General features: G+C 42.9%; 1 protein-coding gene across 2 annotated transcripts in view; it reads left to right on the top strand.

Annotated features, from left to right (window-relative positions):
• Positions 1 to 23,663, top strand: part of CREB5 (cAMP responsive element binding protein 5) — a 379,499-nt gene that overhangs the window by 139,388 nt on the left and 216,448 nt on the right. For both annotated transcript variants that reach the window (XM_019726163.3, XM_088797678.1), the window contains exon 5: positions 4,653 to 4,825. In XM_019726163.3, the coding sequence (XP_019581722.2) occupies positions 4,653 to 4,825 (173 nt within the window). The remainder of the gene's footprint in view (positions 1 to 4,652; positions 4,826 to 23,663) is intronic.

The raw sequence follows: 23,663 nt of genomic DNA, 5'->3' as shown, positions 1-23,663 counted from the left end.
TGGTGACATTCTTGATGGATGACCAGTAGTCTGTACTGGCTTAACTCTGAAGCCCAGTATTGTACAAGGCGGCTTGTTTTGTGTTTGGATATCTCTACATATTGGTACATTTAAAAGGCTAAATTCGTCTTTTTGAAGTATCAGTCCAGAAGGAGGGAGGGAGGCCAAAGGTGAACGGCACGGCATTTGGGATAGTGTGGAGTTTTACTTGTTCTCGTCTTAAAATGAAGATAATAATGCCTACCTTTTTAGGGTCGTTGTGAGGATTAGAGGTGCAGTTTATAACGCCTGTACACTAGTGTCTGCTTCAAAATAGGTCCTCACATTGTAGCTAGTGTTGGTTTTTATCATTATGATCCCAGTTTTTGAAATTATGACTGCTGGAGCAACAGAGACTATGTATAATCCCGCAAATATTTGAAGGCAGTTAGCATGACCCTCCAAATCTTTTCCTCGTAAGACTGACTATTCCCCGATTCTTCTACCTTTCTTCCTGTGATGCATTTTGGATGCCTTCATTGCTTTCATTTCCTCCTATTTGTCAATTTCCCCCTTAAAATGTGGTGGCCAAATGTGGTCAGTTCAACGTGCTCTACAGTGGAATAATTACTTCCCTTGATCTGGACATTGCACTTCTCTTACAATAACCTAGATTTATGTCAGCATTTTTGGAGGCCAGATCACATAGTTGGCTCAAGTAAAACCTGAGCCTACTATCCAGAACATTAGCTATGCCTCCCAACATGTGTCAGCCACAGAGTTGACAAGCACGATTTTTACATCTTCATCCAAGCTGTTGATAAAAGTGTTGAACAAGAAAAGGCCAAAGGCTGAACCTCGAGGAACACGCCCCATCCTTCCTGGCATATTGACATCCATCCACTGGTTTTATGACATTGTTTCACCAGCTCCAAATCTATGCACCTATCTAGAAGAAATAACAGCAAGATAGAGTCATTCTTGGTGTTTTTGAAATTGGATATTTAATTTACCTGGAGGTAAATTGCCATTCTTTTATTCAATGAAGACAGGTTTTGAACCCGTAATTGGGAAAATGTGAACTTGGAAAATAATTTCATGTTTGAGTTACTATGTAATGCTTAAAGAAAAAATATCTCCTCTGAGCATGAAATAATAATGCTTGCTTAATTGTTTATTTCTTCACAATGTTTTGAAATTTCTCTCTGGGTGTAGGGGAAGGAAGCTGGAGAATTTGCAGATTTCATGTGTAGAGGAGAAAGGAGATGTTTGAAGAATTAGAATATAACTTTCAGAAGCCTTCTCTATCTGTGGTGGAGATCACAGAGACCAAAAGATATCTTAAAAATGTTGGTGGGGAGAGTGTGAAGTGGTTTCCTAGATAGTCTTTTTTATTCTTTTTAATGGTTCTCAGAGAAGATTCATAAACTTTTTTGGTGGAGAGAGACATACTTCTTTCTCTCATGAACATGATTTACTCCTGAAGAAATGAAACCAATTTATTTGTGCTACAGCACAAGTCAGTTTTTGTTGGTTTTTCATGGTGGAGATAATGGTTGTTGTCATCATTTGAGCAAAGTGGTCAAAGACTTGAAGCTCACTCTTGGTATCTTCCTCCAAGGGCTCATTTAGTATTTTCTGAAAAGCTTTACTTTCCAATCTACATGACGTATTTATGGTTTTCTTCTTAATCCTGATCCTTTCTATTTCTCCAGTTCCTAACCAAACAAGTTCCTTAATATCTAAAACTCTGTTACTATGAGCATAATTTGAGATTTCAAGGTAAGTAGACAGGAAGTTAGCACGCTGAAAAATTGCCCAGGGAATAAAAGATAAGATTTCATTGTACTTTACTGAATGTTCTAGGGAGGCTATTTTGTGTTTCATTCATTCACTCAATATTTACTGAGCACCTACTCTATGCCAGGCACTGACCTAGGCCATGGAGACCCAATGGGGCGTAGGGTCAGATTTGGTCCCTTCTCTCATTGTGCTTATATCCTAGAGGAAGGAACAGATATTAATCAAATAATTGAAAACACTGTACATTTGTGGAAAGTACTATAAAGGAGAGGGAGATGGTGCCCATCATTGGAGAGGTCAGTGAAGGCTTCCTCACGAGATGCTTGATCTGAGATGTGAAGATATAGTCAGGGGAAGAGCACAGGTAACAAAAAAGAGCACATTCTAAGGTCCTGTGTTGAAATGGAGCATGGTCAGTTCGAGGGCAGGAAAATTCCAGCAAGGTGGAATAATCACAGAGAACAAGAGGGATGGTGGTGTGAATGAGCTGGGGACGTGAGAGGGGTCCCATATAGGCCTTGGCGATCACACAAGGAGTGCTGCCAGAGTCGTCTGTACCATGAGAAGCCATCCTAGAAGTGGGGGTGAGGGGTGGGGGGGCATAAGGGAAGGTGTGTAGACTTGATCAGTTTTGTCTTTTGAGAAGATCACGGTGGCTATGGTATAGAAGAAGGGAAGCCAGAGTTAGTGACAGGAGACCAGTTAGGAGACCACTCTCTAGTCTGGAAAGGAGATGGTGCTGGTTGAGTGTAGGTTGGTGGAAGGAGAGATGGAAAGCCAGAAAGAGATATAGGAGTTGAATTTGTACTATTTGGGGACTGCACATGGGAGTGATAGAAAAGAGGTGTCAAGGGTAACTCAAGGAGGGTTCACAGATCTTATATTCTTGTTTGTGAATTTAAAGGTTATTATTTTAAAAATTAAATTGTACTAGATTAATAACCTTTGGCAGCATAGCACAACAGAAATGATTCTGAAAAGAGAGTCAGGGACTATTATTGACCAAGTGGGTGACTGTGAGCAAGATGAAAAATTTTGAGTGTCTTTGAAGATTCAAACAATGGAAAAAATAACACTTGGAATTGTTTACTTTTCCAAGACCTCATTAAGACCTGGGGAAATAAATTTGTTAAATTTCACTTTCAAAAGAAATAACACAATTATTTTTGCTCCCGTTATATTTAGTTCAATTCTCTAGGCCTCTAGGTCCTATAAAAAAGAACTCAAGCATGTCCCCACACTGACACTCCAATCCAAATCAACACTTCTTTTCACCTTACTTTAACCAACCACATTCTTTTCCCACATCAGAAAAACCTTCCAGTATATAAGAGGAGCTTTTGGGCCGTGTGTGTATGTATAAGCCTGTCCGTGCCTTTGGGAACCCACGACAACACGGTTGGCTCACGTCTAAGCCAGGGGCCCAGTTTCCATCTGGACTCCTGACAAACTGTGTGGTCAGGAGTTAGAAATCAGAAACCTGGGGAAGGTGCAATGTGATGGACACAACCACCCCAAATACCATATATGTTATCACCATCATTTAACACGTAGTGCAGGAAATCCTGTTCTTTGCAGAAGAACTTCAAAGAACCACTTCTAGTTCTCCTGGGTAAGATTTATTTTGTTCTTTGCTAACCCCAAAGCGCAGACAGATATATATATATTTTCCTCTAGTAAATTGCTAGTGACACTTCATTTCTTTCCTGCCATCTTCAACCTGTTGTCCAACTGACCTCTCGAATTTCCCTACACTCCTAGGCTGAAGCGCTGTACCTACTTAGTGGCATACAGAGGCCCACTGACTTGATTTGCTCTGCCCTGGGCTTTCTCTCTTTTCTCGGTTCTGAATTTTTCACGTTTCAGTCCCACCATGTTGATCAGCGCCTATAGCCTCAGGGTGAATTCTTTCCTGTCCCAGTGACTTTCATTGCTAGGAAGAGTTGTTTTTTAAGCCAGCTTTATCTTGAGTATTTTTCCTTACTTCTGAATTTTACACAAAGAGGCCTTCATTCAAGCCATCAGAAATAAAGGCATGATATTAGGTCCCTTATGGGACTTAGTTGTCTCATTTGTTCCCATCACTCATTTATTCATACAATACATGTTTACTGAATGCCTACTATGCTCCAAGCACCATGGGATAGAATTGTGGACACAAACATTTTACATTCTAGATGAATAGACACTGAGCAAGCAAGCAGACAATCAAACATTATTCTGTATTCCATGGATCCATGAAATTGTTATGGATTGATTTTGTGGGAATATAGCAGAAAGTTGCAACTCTTGCTCTTATGTCATTGGATCCCAGACACCCTGTCGTCTAGTCCAGTCATCCATCCTCATTCCCCAGGTTATTGGACGTGGGTCATGAGTACCCAGATTATGATTTGGAAAAGCAGTAGTTTCCTGGGGAAAAAATAGTGGTTGGCCACTCTTATAGGACTGAAAAAGAAAAAATAACCCAGTGTGCTTGTCATTCAAAGCAGAATGCCAAGTGACTCGTCACTAAATCACGATATTATGCACTTACCACAGAAATCATTTTCAAATGCAGTATATATCATACCAAGTCAGAGAAGATATGCACTAAACGTCCCTGATGTAAACCTCACATCAGGATGGTGGCAGAATGATTAGTGAACTTTAAGGTATTTCCTTATGTGCTTTACTCTTAGGGTGAATAGTTATTTTTCATCTTCTCGTAGCTGTACGTTATAATAAGATGAATGGACCCATGGCTTTCCAGAAGCCATAACTCTCTATTTAGTTGACATGACCAGATTCCCAATTTTGGCCTTGAGAGCTTGAGAATAGAATAAAACATTACTTTCTCCTGACCTTTCCCCTCTGTCTTCTCTGGGCAGAATATCTCGATGCATAACACAGTTGGTGGGGCCATGGCGGGGCCCGGAGCTCACCAGCTTGGCAACACCCGGATGTCCAACCATGACACCAGCGTTGTGATTCAGCAAGCCATGCCGTCACCCCAGTCCAGCTCTGTCATCACACAGGCACCTTCTACCAACCGCCAGATCGGGTAAGGAGACCTCCTCGGCTGTCTCTGGGTCCTGGCTGGAGCTTAGGGAATGTTCTGGATCTTCTCCTTGTTTCTAGAGCTCAGACTGGATGAGACAGAAGTTGGTTTCCCTAGCTGGTGTGATGCTACCTAGAGCTCAGAGTGATGTTTTTGATGGGACAAGGGAGAGGGGGTCTCTGTTTGGTGGAAGCTGCCTGACCCTGACTTTGGTGGGGCAACGCAAGTTATTCTGTGTCATTGTTTCTTCAAACAACGTTTGTGAATTTTAAGATGACTGCAGGCAACTTCATGGATGTTATGGAGACCACAGCATTGTTCTCAGGACAAATACTTGAGGATGGTGGAAGGAAGTTTCACCAGCCCAGCCTCCTCACCCACAGAGTATGTCCCTCCCTTCCTAGGATCTGCTAAGCCCATCACCTGTGTCTTCTGTATATTTCCACAGTCCTCCTTCCCTCTGATCATTTTTCCTGGTTTCTCTTCCTTGTTAATACTTCCTTACTAGCTCTTCCCTCTCTCTGCATTGGTCCATACTCATTCCTGAGTAGACAAAACAAAGAAAGCAGGCCCTCTCCCTCTCATATACATAAAAAAAATAATAATACTGAGGCATTGAGAGAAATTGGTAGAATGGTCCAGCCACTCTGTATTATGAAAGAGCTCTCACTTCTGAGTAGCATGTGATAGCTCTCAGCCCTCGCTACTCAGAGTGTGGTCTGAGCACCAGCAGCGTGGGCATTACCCAGGAGCTTCTCAGAAATGCAGAATCTCTGGCCCCGCTTCCCTATCTCTAGAATGAGGATGGTGTCTCTTGTTTCCACCCTCACAAGGGTAGAGTGAAGAAGAAATAAAAGATTTAAGAGCACTCAGGTTCTTAGGAAGAAAACATAATAACAAGCCAAAGAGCTATGATAAGTTTATGTTGTTGGATGATGAAAACTGGTGGCTGTATATTCCCAGAGTTCTCTGTTTAAAACAGGAAAGGGAGCCCCCTGGGTTTGGTATATGCATCCAAATTGAGTTTGCATATTCAGTTGAATATTGAATATAGTGATGTAAAGAAAAATTAGAAGCTGTCCCACAGTTTGTCTGTGCGTCTTTGCCCCCTTATTTTTAACGTCTGCAAGAGTTACAGACCGAATGAGCACTGGGGATAACACTGGCTTTTCCTCCTTCAACTGCTCTAGAGGGAGTACCTTGTCGCTCACGTTTCTCAACTTACCAGGATGGGTTGTGACACGTGAAGACGCAATGGCTATTTTGTGAGTTTGCCATGGGTACCTGTGGGTTCCCATTCAAGAAGCAGAAAATTAATCTGGCCATTTGAATGCTTGGCTTTGTTTGAAGAAGCCACCACTAAATTAGCAAGTGTCTCTGTTAAAGATTTCTTTTCTTCTCAAATGACTGTGGGAGCAAATGTTGCCACCATCCAAAGCAAGACCTATAATATACTAAGAGGGTGGGGTGGGTTTGTTAAAGTCAGCATCTAAATTTCAAGGGACTCCTTTACTCTAGTGGCTTGGCTTTGGGCAGACAATTCACAGTTAGGCCAGCTAATTATAATTATTTTATTTTTCTTTCAAGGGAAAAAAAAACACAAACATAAAATGTGCTAGAGTTTACAGGCAGTTTTACAGCATTCTTTCTCCCCTGGAGTTCTCCCGCCTCTCCCCCCACAAACCCCCAACTACCCTCTTGGAGGCCCTTAGTATTCGGCCATTGTTAATATAATGCTGTTTTTTTGTGAAATAATCTTTTAAGGCCTAGTATTAATTCTAAGATGGGTGTTGACTGTGTCGATAATTTATCCAGCTGGCCCAGGGCTGTACAGTTAGGTGACATTTCTAAGCTGTGTCACTATGCCTGGATGGGTGGGGGTGTTTCTCTGGTATGTGTGACCTCCTGACCCATTCCATTTTCCCATTTATTCCCAATCCTGGGGTGGCGCATGTCCCTCCTGGTGTGTTCTAGGAGATAATTGTCACTTTGAGGACTTTGTCTCATTGCCAGACTTCAGGGAGGCTGTTTCTTTTCTTCAGAACCTTCCCTGTCCTGCTTACCATGTTGATTTCAACCCACACATCCTGTCATTTCCATTTTCTCTATGTGACCCATCCAAAACCTTGCCCGGATGACCGTGGGGGGCTCAGCAAGGAACAACCCAACCCATCTCGCCGGTGGATTCAGAATGAAACTCTAGGTGGTAACATTTGGGGATGGTTGACTCTTTTATTTCTCTCAGCAAAGAGGAAATGAGTACTTATTTTAAAACATGAGTTCTCTCTGGAGACTGTGTCTTTAAATGAGCATTTGAAATTGCAGATAGTTTTTTTTTTCCTTTCTTTCTTTTTTTTTTTTTTGAGGCTGCACAGAACCATATTGTAGTAATATTCTGATTTTTATCACAACCTCAAATATTTAAGTGTCAAAATCTGGCCAAGCCACCTGCAAATGTTTGCCATGGCAACTGGCCAACAAAAACAGCAAACAGCAATGAAAGTCTTCATTCAGGCTGTGCACTTAAGCTGCATCCAGCCAGAGGGGCTGGGACCCACCTGTGCCCACGCACAGTGCGCTTTTGCTGCGGCCAGTGGGTGTGTTCACAACTGGAACTTGGTGGGAGTGAGAGGGGGCTGCCTGTCTCCTGCTTCCCCTCTTTCCTTCCCTTCTACTAGTGTTTGGCTTCTGCTGCCAACCCCACTCTTGCTCTCTTTTCTGCCCCCTCCTTTCATGCTGTATTTAAGCTTAGAGGCTTGAATGTAGTATTGGGAGTGATACTGACATGAAAAACTGGGAAATGGGAGCAGTGCCCATTCTCAGGGAAGATTCTGGGGACAAAGTCTATGCATCCTTGTGAGCACGTGATTTTCATACTTTCTGAGCAGGCACTGAGCCAAAGTAGGCCAAAATGGGTAGAAATGCAAAAATCCAACGAGATAAGGTTAACAATAGGTAGAAAGGCAAGACGGGCAATTTCCATTCCATCCCCCTTCAGCTTCTGCCATGCCCTATGCCCAGTACTGTCAAGGTAGTGCTATTATGCCAATAGAAACTGTTGGTAAATATAAATATCCCAAATTGCACTTGTGTGGTTAGGCAGGCTAGAAAAACACACAGCACTAGAGAGTGTGGGAGGCATCCCCAAACTAGTGACTACTTGTGCTTAGTCAAACTGGCAGACACTCTGTCGGGGAGAGTGTCTTTGGTTGATTGATGGTAGCATTTTAGGTGATAAGTTTTCCAGATGGGGTAAAAAGAAAAAAGAGTGAGGCATGGGCTGTGAGGGAGACAAGTGAGACAGAAAACAAGCACGTGTTAAGTATAGATGAAATTGATTCAGCCTTGGACCAAATATGTGGCAGATTCCAAGATCGTTACTCGTCATTTTTATTAGAGAGCATGTAACAGGCTCATTAATTCAGGATCAAGCCAGGGGAGCCTGGGAAAGATGGTGGACGAGCAGGTAGCCTCTTAGTCTCTCCTTTTCCGCCTCTGTCTCTTCTCACACGGGACATTTTTGTAGGAGCCACTAGTCAGTTGAGTAGGTGGCTATCATCCTAATAGATCCCAGCTTTCCTAACGACGTCTATTTCTCTTTATGGAGTAAATGATAGTGCCTAATTCATGCTCAGTAATTCTTCAGGAGAGCAGTGAAGATGCTATGGAGTGCAGAGTTCTACAAGGACAGATATCAGCACAGAGTTCTGACAGGTTATGAGAGGAACTGCGAAAATAGTCCACAAGTGTTCTTCCCCTATTCTTCTTGTATTCGAAATGTTCTACAAGTTTAATTCTCTGTATGGAGTTGGGGAAATACATCAACTGGTTATTAAATGATTGGTGAAAATTATTTGACAGTAATTGTTTACAATGGGAGTGTGATAGGTCTAACACCAGAATATACAAATGTTCCTACTAAGACTGATATTTGGAGAGAATATATCTGTCCCACTGTGGAATATTCTAGTTAATATACCTGGAAATTTGAAAATATGTTCAACAGACTGCCTATGTGAAGCCATTTGTGTATGTAAGTTCTCTGTGATTTTATACCACGGAGTCCTGGCACGTACAGGTGATGTGTAGCTATATCAGCTATTTGGTCATAAACCCTTTTTGCATGGGGCTAAAGCTAGGCTAAACAGAACTAATAAGTAGCCAGAAATTTATATTAAATATTAGGGAAGCAAATTTTGTTTTATGTAAAAATATAAAGGAGCCAATACTCATCATAAATTGTACCTTCTCTCACTCTTTCTATAGTTTTTTTTTCTCTCTTTTCTCTTTGTCATGCAGAATATCAGGTGTGGCTCCATGAACATGAGCAAGGAAAATAATAATAATAATAATAATAATGTTGATGATAATAATAGTAAAGACGCTTATTACATCTTACAACTTGTTGGTGTCAAAAGCAATGCCACCTTTCCTATCAGGGAGAGTCACATGGCTTTGTTGTGTGAGTTAGTGTTGCTTCGCGAGGCGTTCATTGAGATGGGAATGTTAACTGATTCCCTCAAGATGGGACTGTTCATTGATTCGGCGTTTTTTGTGTCGTTGTTGCTCTGAAAAAAAAGAAGACCAAAAAAATGGAGTCAGTAAATGAGGCCATCACAGAAAAGCACGGCTTAAAGAAGACTTTAATAGCAAGCAGTTTACAGTTTAAGAAGTGTCTGCTCTGTAAATGCATAGGTGTAAATCCATTCTTAAGAGTTTTCTTAAACTCCACAAACCAACTGAGCATGATGAAGAGTGTCCACCACAAGACAGCTGTCCCTGCCCACCACGAGCTCATGCTAGCGACATCCAGGCCAGCCTTCTTCCTGCAGACGCAGCAGGGCAGCGGGTCCCAGGTTGTCACTGGCCCAGGATGGCATGAAGCCTCCTTTGAGTAATTCAGACCAGAAGCCATTATTTCCTGCTTTGTGTTTCTCTGAATATCACGGCTATGAACATTGCTTTATTGTTAGAAAGTTGCTGGATCTTTCACAGCCCCGAGAACATTTACGAGGGCCCTTCAGGGGGATGCTTTCTGGGAGGTTGATGGACTTAACCATATGGCTCCCGTTAAATCCCATGCAGAGCCTTGAGAAATTACCTCTGACAAGGGGGCCAGAACCCTCCACTCACAGAGTTTTATGTGTGGAACGAAACATTAAGTACTGATACTTGAGGAAATATAAGGTTTCTTAACATTCAAAAGTTGTAATACCACATGGTATTGTGGCCAGATGAAGGGGGCAGAGCCAGAACACCAGAGCACAAAGCTGCGTATTCCAAGAAGTAGAAATATACCCCTGCTCTTGTCTCTGAATCTGGCTCCTGCCTCTGATTCCTCAGACAAGCCTTGAAGGCTGGGAAGTCCAAGGTCAAGGTGCCGGCAGATTTAGTTCTTGGTGAAGGCCCTCTTCCTTCTTGGCAGAAGGCTGCCATATTGCTGTGTGCTCACCTGACCTCTTTGTGTGTGTATGTGTGGAGAGCGAGAGAAAGAGAGAAAGGATGACCTCATCTAAACCTAATCAGCTCCCAGAAGCCCCACCTCCTAATGCCGTCATATGGGGGGTTAGTGCTTCAACATATAAATTTGGGAGGGGGCACAAACATCGAGTCTATAACAGCTAGTCTACTTAGGAGAGAAAATTGGAGGTCACTCCTCAATGGCTCAAGCTTATGTTAGAAAAGCCCTCGATTAGCAGGCTGATACTGAAAAGGAGGAAGGGGACTAACATTTGTCCAACATCTACCATGTGCCAGGCACTGATCTAGCTTCACATGTTGTTTCCCATCATTCTCTGTGAGCCCAGAGAGGTAGACATTATTTACTTCAGTTTTACCAACCAAAGAAGAGGAGTAGCTTGTCCAAAGCCATTCAGCCAGTGAGATAGGAGAGTTTTGAACGTAGGTCTGTTAGCCTCCACAGTATGTTTTCCTGGTGTCCCTGCCCACAGCAACCCCTGCGCCATGGGAGACACATGACCCTGTCTGGCCATGTGGGAGCATCATCTACCCACAGGAGTTGGCTAACACTCAGTCTACCTGGTTGCAGTGTGAAGAGCTTCTGTGCCTTCACACACCTGTGGGGCTGTCAAGGGCAGAGGTGGGCACGCTGAGTTGTCAGCAGCTGCTTCAATCCTTTGGCAGGAATATACAGGAGTCCCATGGATCTCAAGGAAGGGAGATGAGGAACTGTCTTGAGCACATGAATACAGAGAGTGGACCTGTACCTGGGAGATCTCTTGGCACAATTCCCTCATGTTTAAGGAAAGCAAAATCATCTCAGAGAATGGCTGCCTTTTCTCCAACCATTTGGTTGTTCCACATTTGGCTTCTTGGTTTTCGGGAAGAGCCCTGTGCCCCTCTCAGGTGAAGTGTGACTTCCAGAATTATTCTGATTCCTGCAATGGGTGGGTGACTTTACCGGTGACTTCCTCTTAGAGAAGGATTTCATTTCTAGATCTTATGAACACAAGCCCAGCTCACAAAATTCCAGAAGCTTCCATATAAGTGTTTCCGTGTGCATCTCCCTCTCCCTCTACCCCTTAGGATATATAAGCACAGATGCGGGTCTGCTTCTAGAGCAAATAGAACATGATTATTCAGTCTGTGTCTATCGTAAGTCTAGACACTTGTTCTTTTGTGCAGCATGTTGAAAAAACTACGCCTAGAAAACAAGAGCTTGCTCAGAGCTAAACCATGTCAGGTCAGAGCAGAGTCTTGGAAAAGTAGGGGCCATGGGTTCTGAGGTCATGGGTTTAGGATAGTCCAGACTCTGCCATTTAGAAGGTTTATAACCTTGGCCACATCCTCGCTTTCTCTAGGCCTCAGTTCCTTTATCTGTATATGAAAAGGTTGACCAGCTGGTTACAAGTCAGTCCCAGCAACAGCATCGTCATTCAATGCTGCTTTTCTGTCCCAGATTTATTTTCTCTTCTGGTTTGTTTCCTTCTAGGAGCTGAGCTTGGTAGGAGTGCCAGATTATCTGAGCTCTAAAATGGTCCACATACCGTACTGGGTGAGAACAGAATAGAGCTTGGGAATGCTTGGGAAGAGGAAGCCAGTGCAAAGAGAGGGGCCCCAATATATGGAGCCAGAGAGACCTGACTTCCAGGCTTGCCTCCTATATGAGTAACAACACCTTCGTAATTCCAGTGAACACACCCATTTTACAGTTGAGTAAAGTGTGGTTCAGGGAATAAGTGATTTGCCCTGGGGTCAAACTGGTCATGGAGAGAGCCAGAACTAGAAGCCATGTCACCTACACCACACTCTTCCACGGGTCCAAATGAACTTGACTTTCCCAAGTTCCGGTTTCCTTACCTGTAAAATGGGAGTTATCACTAGAAGATCCACCAAATCCTACCCAACATTAAAAAGCTCACGATTTTCCTAACAAGTTTAATTCTGAAGACTACTTGGCAAGGTCATTTCTGTGGCGGCTCAGTTCTGCATGCATGACTATGTGTAGTTTCCTCCTTTGCACTCATCTTATAAGAAATTGTGCTTTTATGCTCACTTTGCTAAATAAAAGTGGCTTTTGTTGGAGATGTAACTTCAAAAATACCTGAAACAACAGCAAAATAGTTGAAGATGTAAAATAAGGCCAATACAAGAAAACTGGACAATGATCTTGCCAGATACAGCTCTGTGGGAAAATGCAGTCCCCTGTCTTCGATTCTGGCGTTAGTATTTTGGGGGTTACTTTGTGGAAGACCTAAAACATAGGGCTTTAGCTTACATCAACATTTAGTGATCTTCCTAGGGATAAGCTTGGATAAGGTGCCATATAACGAAACACTGAGGGGTGAGGGTGTCATTTCCTGTGATGCAAAATGCAGTCGTTAACTGCACCTTTCCGCACCTATCATAGTTCCTCCGTGGGGACTGGCTCAGTATTTTCTGTTTTCAAGGTCAGAAGCATGAAGGCACAGCTGGCTCCCCACTGTAGGTTCCATGTGGCTCATGCATAGTGTTTAGAGTGAGTCCCAGGACTAAGTATAACCACTCCTTGAAGAAAGCCAAAAGAGGCATGAACAGGGACAATTGATGAGCGTGTGCAAGCTCTGCAAGGTGAGCACGTTTGGAGAAAGGAGCTTGATAAAGCAGGGCTGGCCCTCGGGAACTGGGAGTACACTTTGCTCTTTTGAAGGCTAAGTATGTCCACATAACACAGCAATGTCCTGGCGGGCATTACTGATTATTTGTAGCTTTCATATACTTAAATACTACGTGTCTCATCACGTGTAAATAGCTCTATATGAACTGATTGACAAGTAGGTTCTGAGTGAAGAGAGGAGGCCTGTTTTAGGAATTTTCAGATAGCCCATGGTGCCCATTGCATATACCATGCCTTCATATCATTGTACATGTGGGGATTCAAAGGATTATTGATTTAACAGGTTCTCTCATGTGTAATATTAGACCAAATAGGTTTTCTCTGCCATCATTTCTTTTTGTATCCATTCTAATGAGGATACAAAGAATAGCACATAAACATTCAATTTAGTCTTGGATTTTGGATGTGAAGGCAGTTCTTGATACTAATGTTCAGTTACATGTGGAGGGAATCCTGTTCCAATGAGATTGTGCAAAGCTATTGCTTGAGGGATGGCAGTTCTGACTCTACCACTCACAAGCTCTGGGACTTTGAACAGGCCTCTTGACCTCTCTGGGCCCTGCTTTCCCATCTTGTAAAAGGAAAGAATGAAATTAGATTTTCTAGGAAGTGTCCTCTTCTAGTTTTAGGAACACATTCTTTTCCTTATCGTGACTAACACTCTACCACACATTGCTTGGCTGATATGAATTGTGGAAGAAGAAATTCCATAAAACAGATTCATTCACAATTTAGCAGGATATGTAGTAATCTATAATATTTGCTGCGTATGTCGTGCTGTTGGTAAATATCAACATAAAATTCCTATAGAGTAATAAACATTCTTAATGGCACCAGACACATTTAAAAGAATTTGGAGTTTTATAGTTTTCCCCCCTTTGGCAAAGTGTATTTTGGCTGGTGAATAGGCCGGTAAAGTCTGTAAAATGATAGGACCCTTGTGAGCGTGGGGTAGAGACATGCCGGAATGTGCTTGGGTTGCTTTCGCAGGGTTGATCTTTGCAGAGAACAGATGGCCCCAAACATCTTTGAAATGCCAGAAATGACTTCCTGAATAGCCATGTACCCATCCTATGTTGGTTCAGATATGGTAATCCACAAGCCTTGACAGCCTTTACAGCTGACCTCCAATCTATTATTTGCGGTCCATGGAATCCATAAACATTTTCTACACGAACAATCACGATAACTACAACAACAAACACCCATGTCCCAGTCGTCAAGCCACTGTACACTTGTCAGATGTAAAATGTTCTCAGACTTTGCAGGGACTGGAGGCAGACTCAGGGATCACTGTGTAGCTTGACCTTTACTCTCACTTTTCCCAATGTCTTGCTCAAATTGAGTACCTTAAGAGAGAAACAGTAGAGTGTTAAAGAAAACTAGAGGCTGCCTCCATTGCAGTATTGTTTGGGTGGTATGAGTGGAGCCATTTTGGTGAATCTGCAAACTCAGGGAAACCAAAGTCCTTTTATAGCCCCGTGTTGAGTTGGGCTATATTGTTAATAACAAAACTGAACAAAAATGTAACTTTGTAGATGCATATTCCAAATTATAGCCTCTCTAAAACATTGAAAGAATGAACTTAAAAATAGTCTGAACTAAGCTGTATCCTGTCAAAGAAGACTGGGAATTAGCATCTAAATGAAAATTGTCTACGTATGTGTGTGTATGTGTGTGTATGTGTGTACACATTTCATAATATTTTGCTTTACTAGAACATGGTTTAGGCCATTTGACATTTATATAATCTTACTGAAAACTCTTGAAGAACTTTTCCAGATGTATTCTGCATATTCTACATAAAAAGGTATTCATAATGCCCCACACACTGTCCCTTGTAATCTCCCTCTTACATGACAAGAAACTATACCAGCACCTTGGAACTGATTTTAAAGAACAGTTGTAATGACTGACAAACATAATAAGATTAAAAAAGAAAAAAACTCCCATAGAGTCACATTAGTCCCTCCACCTAATTTTCAGAAAATTAAAACAATTCCTCGTTATCTAGAAAATGACCATTTGGTTGATGGATTATGTTTTCAGGAGGAGCTACTTTTTATTTATCTGACACCTTGACATCATTGGTATGTGAGGTGAGATACTTCAGTGCTAATGCTGATGTTGCTGGACGGTGGTGACAGCGAAATCCTAGAGTGGGGGAGGGGGCGTCAACTCAGGTGGTGATTTCCTCCCTCTGAGGAGGAGGGTGACTATTTCATAGAAAATTGGCTGTGACTGTGGGCTTGGGTCTTCACCATGGAAGACTGGGATCTTCCAGGGCATTCCGGTTTAGAGCTAAAGTGGAATGATGGTGAGAGGGCACTCATCTAGAACCTTGACTTTCCTTCCTTTGTCCCTCCTTCTTTCCATCTCTCCTAGAAACAAAAGAGGAATACATCAAATTATTCACGCCTGTCATTTCACCATGGCTCTGCCTGAAAGTCTGGAATAGGAGGAAGTTTAAAACTTTTAACTAAAAGGGAAATGAAGTGTGTGTGTGTGTGTGTGTGTGTGTGTGTGTGTGTGTGTGGTGTCAATTATGAGACACCCCAATCCCCTCTCATTGTATGGATAGTTGCTATTTATTTAATTTAGCTCTGTAGTCGAGCACTTTGCTGGAAACCAGAGGAGTGAGTTTGTCCAGATCTCTTTTGGCAAGTGTGTGTGTGTGTGTGTGTGTGTGTGTGTGTGTGTGAGAGAGAGAGAGAGAGAGAGAGAGAGAGAGAGAGAGAGAGAGAGAGAGAGAGAGGTATTTTTCTAAAAAGAGTGTGTGAAACTTTGGCTGTCGCACTGAAGCCACAGACAGCCAAACTTATATTGGGTCTACCGCGTTCCATAATTATTATTGCCATTAGGAATAATTATTATTTGCTTCGTTGAGTTGGCAGTTTGGAGCCTGCCTGAGACAGAGCCTTCTCACAGGAGCCGTGGAACACAAAGGACCAGGCAGTCACCCACAAGTGCTTCAACATGTTTGGACGACTTCCTTCTCTTGGTTCCCTTCATGGGGTTTCATACACACTGAGCTTCAAACTGAATGAAAAGTTCATCAGATACAAAACTAACGTAAATGAGCCAGCACTCAGAAAGCTTTTTTGATTGGATGCCGGAATGCTTGGCTTTTCTCAAGACTGGAGATGAGAGTGCTTTCGGTGCTGCTGCATTCCTTTCATTAAAAATAGAAAAATAAATAATAGGATGGGTCTTCGGTGAGAGGCTAGGCTGGAAACGGCATGAGAGGGAAATGAAGACGGACAGGAGGAACACCCAATGGAAAAACAGCAAACTCTTTTAGGGGGCTGGCTATTTACACCCTTCAGTTTGTTTTCCTGATTTGTTTTGCTTCGTTGCACTCCAGCTTTCCAGGTTCCAGATTCTGTATTGTTTCTGTTGTTTCCTCTTTCCTTTGCCTTATCATTTTGAAATAAGTGTGCCATCGGCATCCCCCTCACCCTCCGTAGGCGTCTCAGGTAGAACGTGGCCAGGTATTTTGAACCAGTGGTTTACTCACAACAGAAGCCAAGCCTGGCAAAAAGGCTCCCCAAGTCATTAAAGAGTAAGAAGCATAATGTGATGTTCTTCCAGACGTTATTTTTCCCATAAGACTTGTTGGTTCCTTGCCAAGGGCTGTACCAGTCACAGGCCTGTGGGCACTTAAAGAGAAGAGCACACACCCTGAAATGTGGGTGTCTGTCCCCTCCCTTTAACCCTCTTGCTTCCAGGGTGGGTGTTTGTAGCAAAAGCTGCTGAATCAGAAGAAGGAAAAAAACCCAACAACTTCCAGCGGGCGCGCCAGACCCAACATAATTGAGTGAATGTCAGCTTTGTCTCCACAGACACCCAAACAGTCTGTCCTCCATTCCAAAGCCAAGGTCAGGGAAGACCAGTGCGAAGTCGCTGGGAGTAAGGGGAGGTGCCATGTCTGCATAATGCATACCCCTCAGTCAGTCAGGAACGGAGGCAACTAGTACATACCTTCTCCCAGATGTGGTGCTCAGATGGGTTGAGTGACAAGAATCCCCTCCCCTGTCCTCAGCATTAAAAACAGACGACTTTTATTATTACACTTCATTAAATGGGATCCTTGGGTGAATGCCCCTGTACAAATAAGAAACAAGTGAAAATTTCACTGTAGTGATTTCCAGGGATTTGTGGTCCTGGATGTTATATGTAGGAAAACTAGTTAGAGGGAGAATATTGCAAAGGAGCAGGTCTGTCTGCATTTTCATAAAAGATGGCAATGTAGTACTGTAAAGAAAAACAAATCCTGCACTTTCTCAGTACTAGTAAAGCCTGTCTTCAGGTAAGATTTCCTGAGAGTGTAGAATTGCCGCTTTTTAATTTTTTCATTTGTTGTAGGCACTGAGGGGTAGAAGAAGGCCAGGGAAATGGCCTCCATCATCGTGGAGTTTAAAGAAGCTGCAACCTTAATTTGTTCCTCTTCAATGGTAACCTTCACAGGGAACCATGTTTTTACAAAGTCATATGGAGTGTATTATTTGTATCAGTCCTTAATAATCATTGTTACCTTTTTTATTCAAAGATCCTGTTGTACCACGTCCTTTTTAGTCTTATGATAGGAAGTGCTTATTTTAAAGGCATTTCTATAGAAAGCATTTGATCCTTCAGGTTCTCATAATGAATTTCTCTGGAAAGCTGGGAGTTTTCCAGAGTCTAATTGTTGTATTGGTTTTTACAGTGATGAGCCCGATGTCTCTTCTTTGAAACTCCTGTCTCTCCATTCATTGACTTAAGTTTGGGCCATTTTCTATAGTCAAGCAATGAAAAGAGCTTGAAAATTTTGTTAGTTGTTCCAGGATGAGGTGAGTTTGAGGGGAGCTTCCAAACAGAACTGGGTACTGTGAGAGCGTAGAGTCACATTAGATGGCAGACCCTAAGGGAGAAGAGGTGACATCACAGTCGGGCATATGGCAACACTAGGGAAACAGTTGTTTTCTCAGCTGTGCAGAGATTTTTCCTTAAAAAAAAAAAAAATAAATGACTGCCTGGTATAAAAGATGAGCAGCTAGACCCTAGTACATTTTAATGTGATGTCCATGTCCCATGTTATAAAGATGAGTTATTAGAATGTGGGCAAATAGAATCCACTGAAATGAGCTCCACAGAGCACACTCAGGGACTGTCAAAGATGAGGGTATGTGGACAGCAGCCAGCAGGGCCCCCCATCCCCCAGGCACCCCCTCACCCAGAGCAGCTCCACATGTGTTCACTTCATTGAGTTTCTACGTAAGCATATCTTTGAATAAAGAGTTCTCTAGCAAGAAAACAGTTTGAAAACTACAGAATTAGGAGATTCTTTTCTCTCTACATACTATGAGAGAAAGAGTGAGTTCTTGAGCAGGCTTGCACAGATACCATCCTGAAGACCAATTTCCTGGAGAGCTAGTGGTACCATCGCCACTTTCGTGGTGGAAAGTAAATGAGATTGTAGAAACAAGCTGTGATTTCTGAAGTGCTGGGGGTGTATTTTTTCCGTTCGTTCTTTGCGGCAGGATGCACTGACATTTGTGATCACAAGGTCGGAGGCCCTGAGAGCCCAGGGGGCCAGAAAGGCAACATCGGCACACTGAGAACCCCAGACCCTTTGCTTCACCCCCTCCACCTTCAATCTGCAGACCTCCTCTCTTTCTCTGTTGTGCTTTCCAGGAGGTCACTATTATTTTTTTCTCTCTCTTCACTATTTCACCTCTCCCACAGTTCAGCCTGAACTCTGCCTCTTGGCATGCCTAGAGGAATATAATGGTTGCTTCTTGGAAGCCTCCTGCTGACCAGCCCTGACATCTTTCTACTTCACAGGCTCAGCAGGTCCTGTCTCACAGGCAAGACTCAGCTATTTTCATCTTTCACTCCTGGACCTATGTTGTTGTGAGTCGAATTGTGTCCCCCCCAAAAGTTACATTGAAGTCCTACCCGCTGGTACCTCTGAATGCAACCTTATCTAGAAATAGGATCTTTGTAGGTGTAGTGCAGTGAAAGATGAGGTCATACTGGATTAGGGCAGGTTTTATACCCAGTGATTGGTGTCCTTACAAGCAGGCCACGTGATAGCAGAGGCAGAGGATGGAGTGAGGCACGAAGGTCAAGGAAGGCAGGTTCGCTGGCAATTGCGAGCACCTGGGAGAGAGCCACGGAACTGGTTCTCCCTCAGAGCCGATAGAAGGAACAAACCCCGCCGACACCTTAATTTCAGACTTCTAACCTCCGAAACTATGAGAGGATAAATTTCTGTTGTTTTTAAACCACCCAGTTTGTGGCTATTTGCCACGACAGCCCTAGGAAACTAATACATGCATCTTCATATAATTATCAACCTATCTGCTCTGCCAACAGAATTGTGATTAAAAAAATCTATCGCTGTATTCTCCTTTTATTCAACAGATGTGCAGTTAAAAACATTAAGAGAAAAAAAGCTAACAAAGAATAAACAATAAAATTACTCTCTGGAGATCGGGTATCTTATTGGGAGTTGGGAACTGTTTGGTGGGAGACCCCTAGTTCTCCATTTGTCCAGAAAGGGAACAAAGGGGTCTGCTGTAGCTGAACAGATCTACCATTAATATCTCCTGATGAAAGATGTTATTAGAGATGCATTTTACCTGGGCTACAAAGCTACACTGACATAAAAATCCACTTTGAGGTGAACTGGGGAGAGTGTGGTTTTTCTTTAGCCATGCATACTCTGCTCAGTGGTATCTGCTGGGCTCCAAAGTACACACTTTTTGTTGATTAAGCTGTCTACCCTATAATTTACAATGAATGCCAGATCAGCACTGCATGTAGGGATGGGGGCTTTTAACCTCAGCCTTCCAGAAGTTTTTAGGCAGCTGAGAACATTCCCTGAACATTGAATGCAAAGGTACCAGCGACTGGTCTGGGGACAGCCTAGGGTGATGGGTTTTGTTTTCCTGCGTGTGTGTGTGAGTGAGTGTGTGTGTCTGCGTTACTTCAGACAACTGAGCTTAATCACCAGGAGATTTCTTTTAGGTGGTGCCTGATTCCTTTCAGTCCCTCAGCCTGCGGGGGTGCTCATTTTCATGACTGATCAGGGTTTTAGCTGCTGCTCTCCTAATACATGGTTTGGAAAAGGAAGCAGCTTATGTGGCAGCACTGTTCTTTTGATCTGTTAGCTTTTCTTAATTCTTTCTGAAGCATCCTTCTGCCTCCTTCTCTGGCTCTGGGTGATTTAAAGAGAATATCCTGCAGTTTATATGCTCCAAGAAACCTAATGCTCCGAGAAATCCAATAAAGCCCACCGCCAGAATTGTGTTGGGGGGATGAGGGGGCGTGAGATGACCACCCAGAGCGAGAGTACGCTCAAGTGACAAAAGCACGTAGACATATACCTGTGTGAGGCCGCCGTGGAGTGGCAGTTTGCAGGCTGTACATAGCTGGGAGGTGGGATGACACAAACACTTATTTGAACATTAGAAAGTTTCATATGTTCAATCAGGGAAGTTTGTTCACCCGTCACTATAACAGATACAAACGGCTATTCTTGCCTACCCACCCCTCCCCCACCCCTTTAGTGGCTTTGTAGGAATACTCACATCTTAGGAATTTTGCATTTTTGGATCCCGAGTGATCCTGGATTTTCTTTTTCTTGATGGGCTCATCAAATCACTATGTCACCTGCATTCCCTGAATATTTTAAATAAACCGGAAAGGGGAAGCGATTGCCCTAGCCAAACCACCGAGTGGATGTGAAGTGACACCTCCCACAGCTCACGCCGTTTGTGGTCTGCAGCCTTATTCCTCAGAACTCGGGTTGGGTGTTTTCATCTGAGTCCCGATGAAAGCCTGGTAGGTAAGCACGGTGGCTGCTATGGCAGGCAGAGAAGGGCGGGAAGCAGGGAGTTCCCCAGAGCAGCCCCAAACTCTGGGATGGAGCAGGATGTCCTCATAACGTTTGTAAAGTAATAACTGTAAAGAAACTTCCTGCAGTTCGACCCAGTAAAAGCAATAGGGTAATCATCCCTTCCAGCCCTCTGAAAGCCCCTGTGTCTTCCCAGCTGAGATCTAACGTTGAATTCTTTCCTAGATTTATAACTTCCCTAAGAAGTAGAAAATGGTAAGGGTGAAGAAAACGGGTCAGGATGATAAAATCACATTTACCAGCAATCATTGTTCTTTGGCGTGATAAAGAGAGGTAGGGACACATCGTGAATCTCGGGCTTGGAAATGATTAAAAAGTTCCAATCAAAATAGAAAACAAGTTTTAATAAGTCTTCTAAAATGTGGTTTGTAAGCAAACTTCACTATAATAATCACATTCTGGCTGTTAGCAACAAATGGGCAAGAATGGGACATCCCAGCGTGTCGTCCGTCCATCCCACAAAACTGCCTTTTGGTTTGGCGTCACTTTTCCCATCTGGCAACTGCCTGGTCGGAAGGGCTGCAGTCTGGAGTGCCCTGGCAGCACCCCACAGGGTAAAAACTGGAGCTGAAGTGGGCAGAGTGGCCTAGCCATTGCTTCTGGCAGTGAGCCTCTTGCCACGTGAGCAAATAATGATAATAGAAGATCACCTCAAATGTCATTATCAAAGGTGGACTGTTAAATCCATAGGATTCTAAATAGCTCAGTTATTTACCTATGCTTGGCTTTATTTCAAAAAAGGATTTGAGGAGACGTACCAAAAGTACAGACCAACACAATTAAAAAAAACACCTAATCTATGGAAGAAAGGAAAGCAGTGTGAGAGAATTCTCCACGAGACTGAAAGGCACTGAGATGGTACTGTCAGTGTTATTTGTCCAGATTGCTGTCCTCTTTTAGGTAAAATCCGAGTCTGAGTCTGCCGGACGCAGAGCCCTTCCTGCAGGAGTCACAGGCTTTTAGGGGAGAAATGAAGCTTGTGTTTGGTCCTGCAGTGAATTCTTTCAGGTATATGTTCAGCCTCACCTAACCATTGATATTGTACGTCTTCAGCATACTGTTTTGGAACATGTGTTAATAAGAACTGAAAGCGCAGGCCAAAGGTAGCAGGATTCTTGGGGAGTTTAAAAAAAAAAAAGTTTTGTAAAACTAAGCAGGCCATTGTAGAGGTGGACAGGGGAGGGGTGTGTGTGTGGGGGGGAAGGGCAGACTCATATTAAAATCCTGATATAAAGTTCTAAGCGACGAATAAGAGGCTTAAATACATAAAGAGCGAGGCTAAATTTGGACCAATTTCCTGTGAAATCTCTTGTGTAATATTTTCAATTTGTGCTTGTTTAATGTGGTTTATTTTCCTAAGGTTCACAGTATAGGTTTTAAATTCAGCCTTGACTACACACATGTGTCGAGAGGTTATAAAACGAGAGCCAGCTCAGACCAGTCTCCAACTGGGTGCCCTTTGGTGGAAAACATTACCTCCTTTTCAATACCTAAAAATTTCTTTGCGAGCGCTGATTTAGTTTTTTCCCCATCCAGTCCCTCTGACTACTTTTCCAGCACCTGGTTTCACCAGTACATGTCCAGTTACATTTTCTGTTAGTGCGTTTAAGGATGCCACCAGGCCTCTTTACTCCAGATCAGGACTCCACGGCTATTTCGGGCAGGCTCCCGACCCCCTCTGTGAAATCTCAAATTCTTGACACAAAGGGCTAATTCCTCCCTCTGGTTAAAATAGAGAAACCATCTCAGGCCGTCCAGAGGGCTCTGCTTTGCTGTACAGAGTGCTAATTTTGGCCTCTGATGTCCTGGACCACACCTTCTCCAGGACGGGGCCATTTCCAACATATAGCAGTCATGTTCCTGCTGACTTGAATACAGTACATAGGACCTATGCTATAAAGTCAGACCTTAACCAAACTAGATAGGATCTCTGTTGTTCATGGCGTTTAATATGTCAGACCTTGTATTACAGGTAGCTGATGTTTGTCTTTCCTCTAGGCTTTAAGTCCTTAAAACAAAGATTGTGGTGTATTCGTTTCTATATCTACTGCAACACCCAACATGTTAGATGCTATGAAGGATTATGTGAGTAGAGGTGTGCTTATACATATGGGTATAAAAGGGTCAGAAAGGGACATCTTGTATATGCAGAGTTCCTTAATTTAAACAGTAAGAGATTAATGGAAGAGAGAGTTAGTTGCACAAGTGTTTTCATCTTTTTCACCACTACCATTCAATAAAATACAGAGGGTGCCCCCAACATGTATACACATTAAAAGAAAGGAAAAACACTGTATTAAAATTGTAATACTCAATATATACCAATAACAAAAGATGAATACAAATCTTAGAATACATTTTTTTGGCACCCGCAGTGTTCATCATTTATTCAGTTATTCATTCTTCCAGAAAACATTTATCAAGGACCTGTTTTCTTTCTGAGGGTACCTAAGCCTTCCCAGTCTAGGTCGCAATACCAAAAAGGACTGTTTACAGTTGTAGCTTTCATTTCCAGTTCTGCCTGTGAGCCAATGTGCGGTGATATTGAAATCTGGCATCTTCTCCATGCCTCTGCTATGTTTCCTTACCTATTCTCTTGACTTCTGTTTTCTCTTGGCATGAGAGCCTTTTTCAAGACTGTGGATCTGGGCTAGAAGCGGTCAAGGAGTTGTTCTCCAAGTTGCTGTTTTCCCCGGAAGGGACAACATAATTATTGTCTGATGCTAGCTTTCTTCCTGGGGATGTAGTTTCTCCTCCCTGACTGGCCAGCTTTCTAAATAACTCAAGTGTGGTCAGGAAACTAGCAGCCTAGAAATGTGAGCCTC

This window comes from Rhinolophus sinicus, chromosome 4 (assembly GCF_057876585.1).
Source record: "Rhinolophus sinicus isolate RSI-liver-muscle chromosome 4, RSI-T2T, whole genome shotgun sequence".
Lineage (NCBI taxonomy): Eukaryota > Metazoa > Chordata > Mammalia > Chiroptera > Rhinolophidae > Rhinolophus > Rhinolophus sinicus.
Note: the sequence above shows the minus strand (reverse complement) of the source record. Positions and strands in the feature narration are given on the sequence as shown.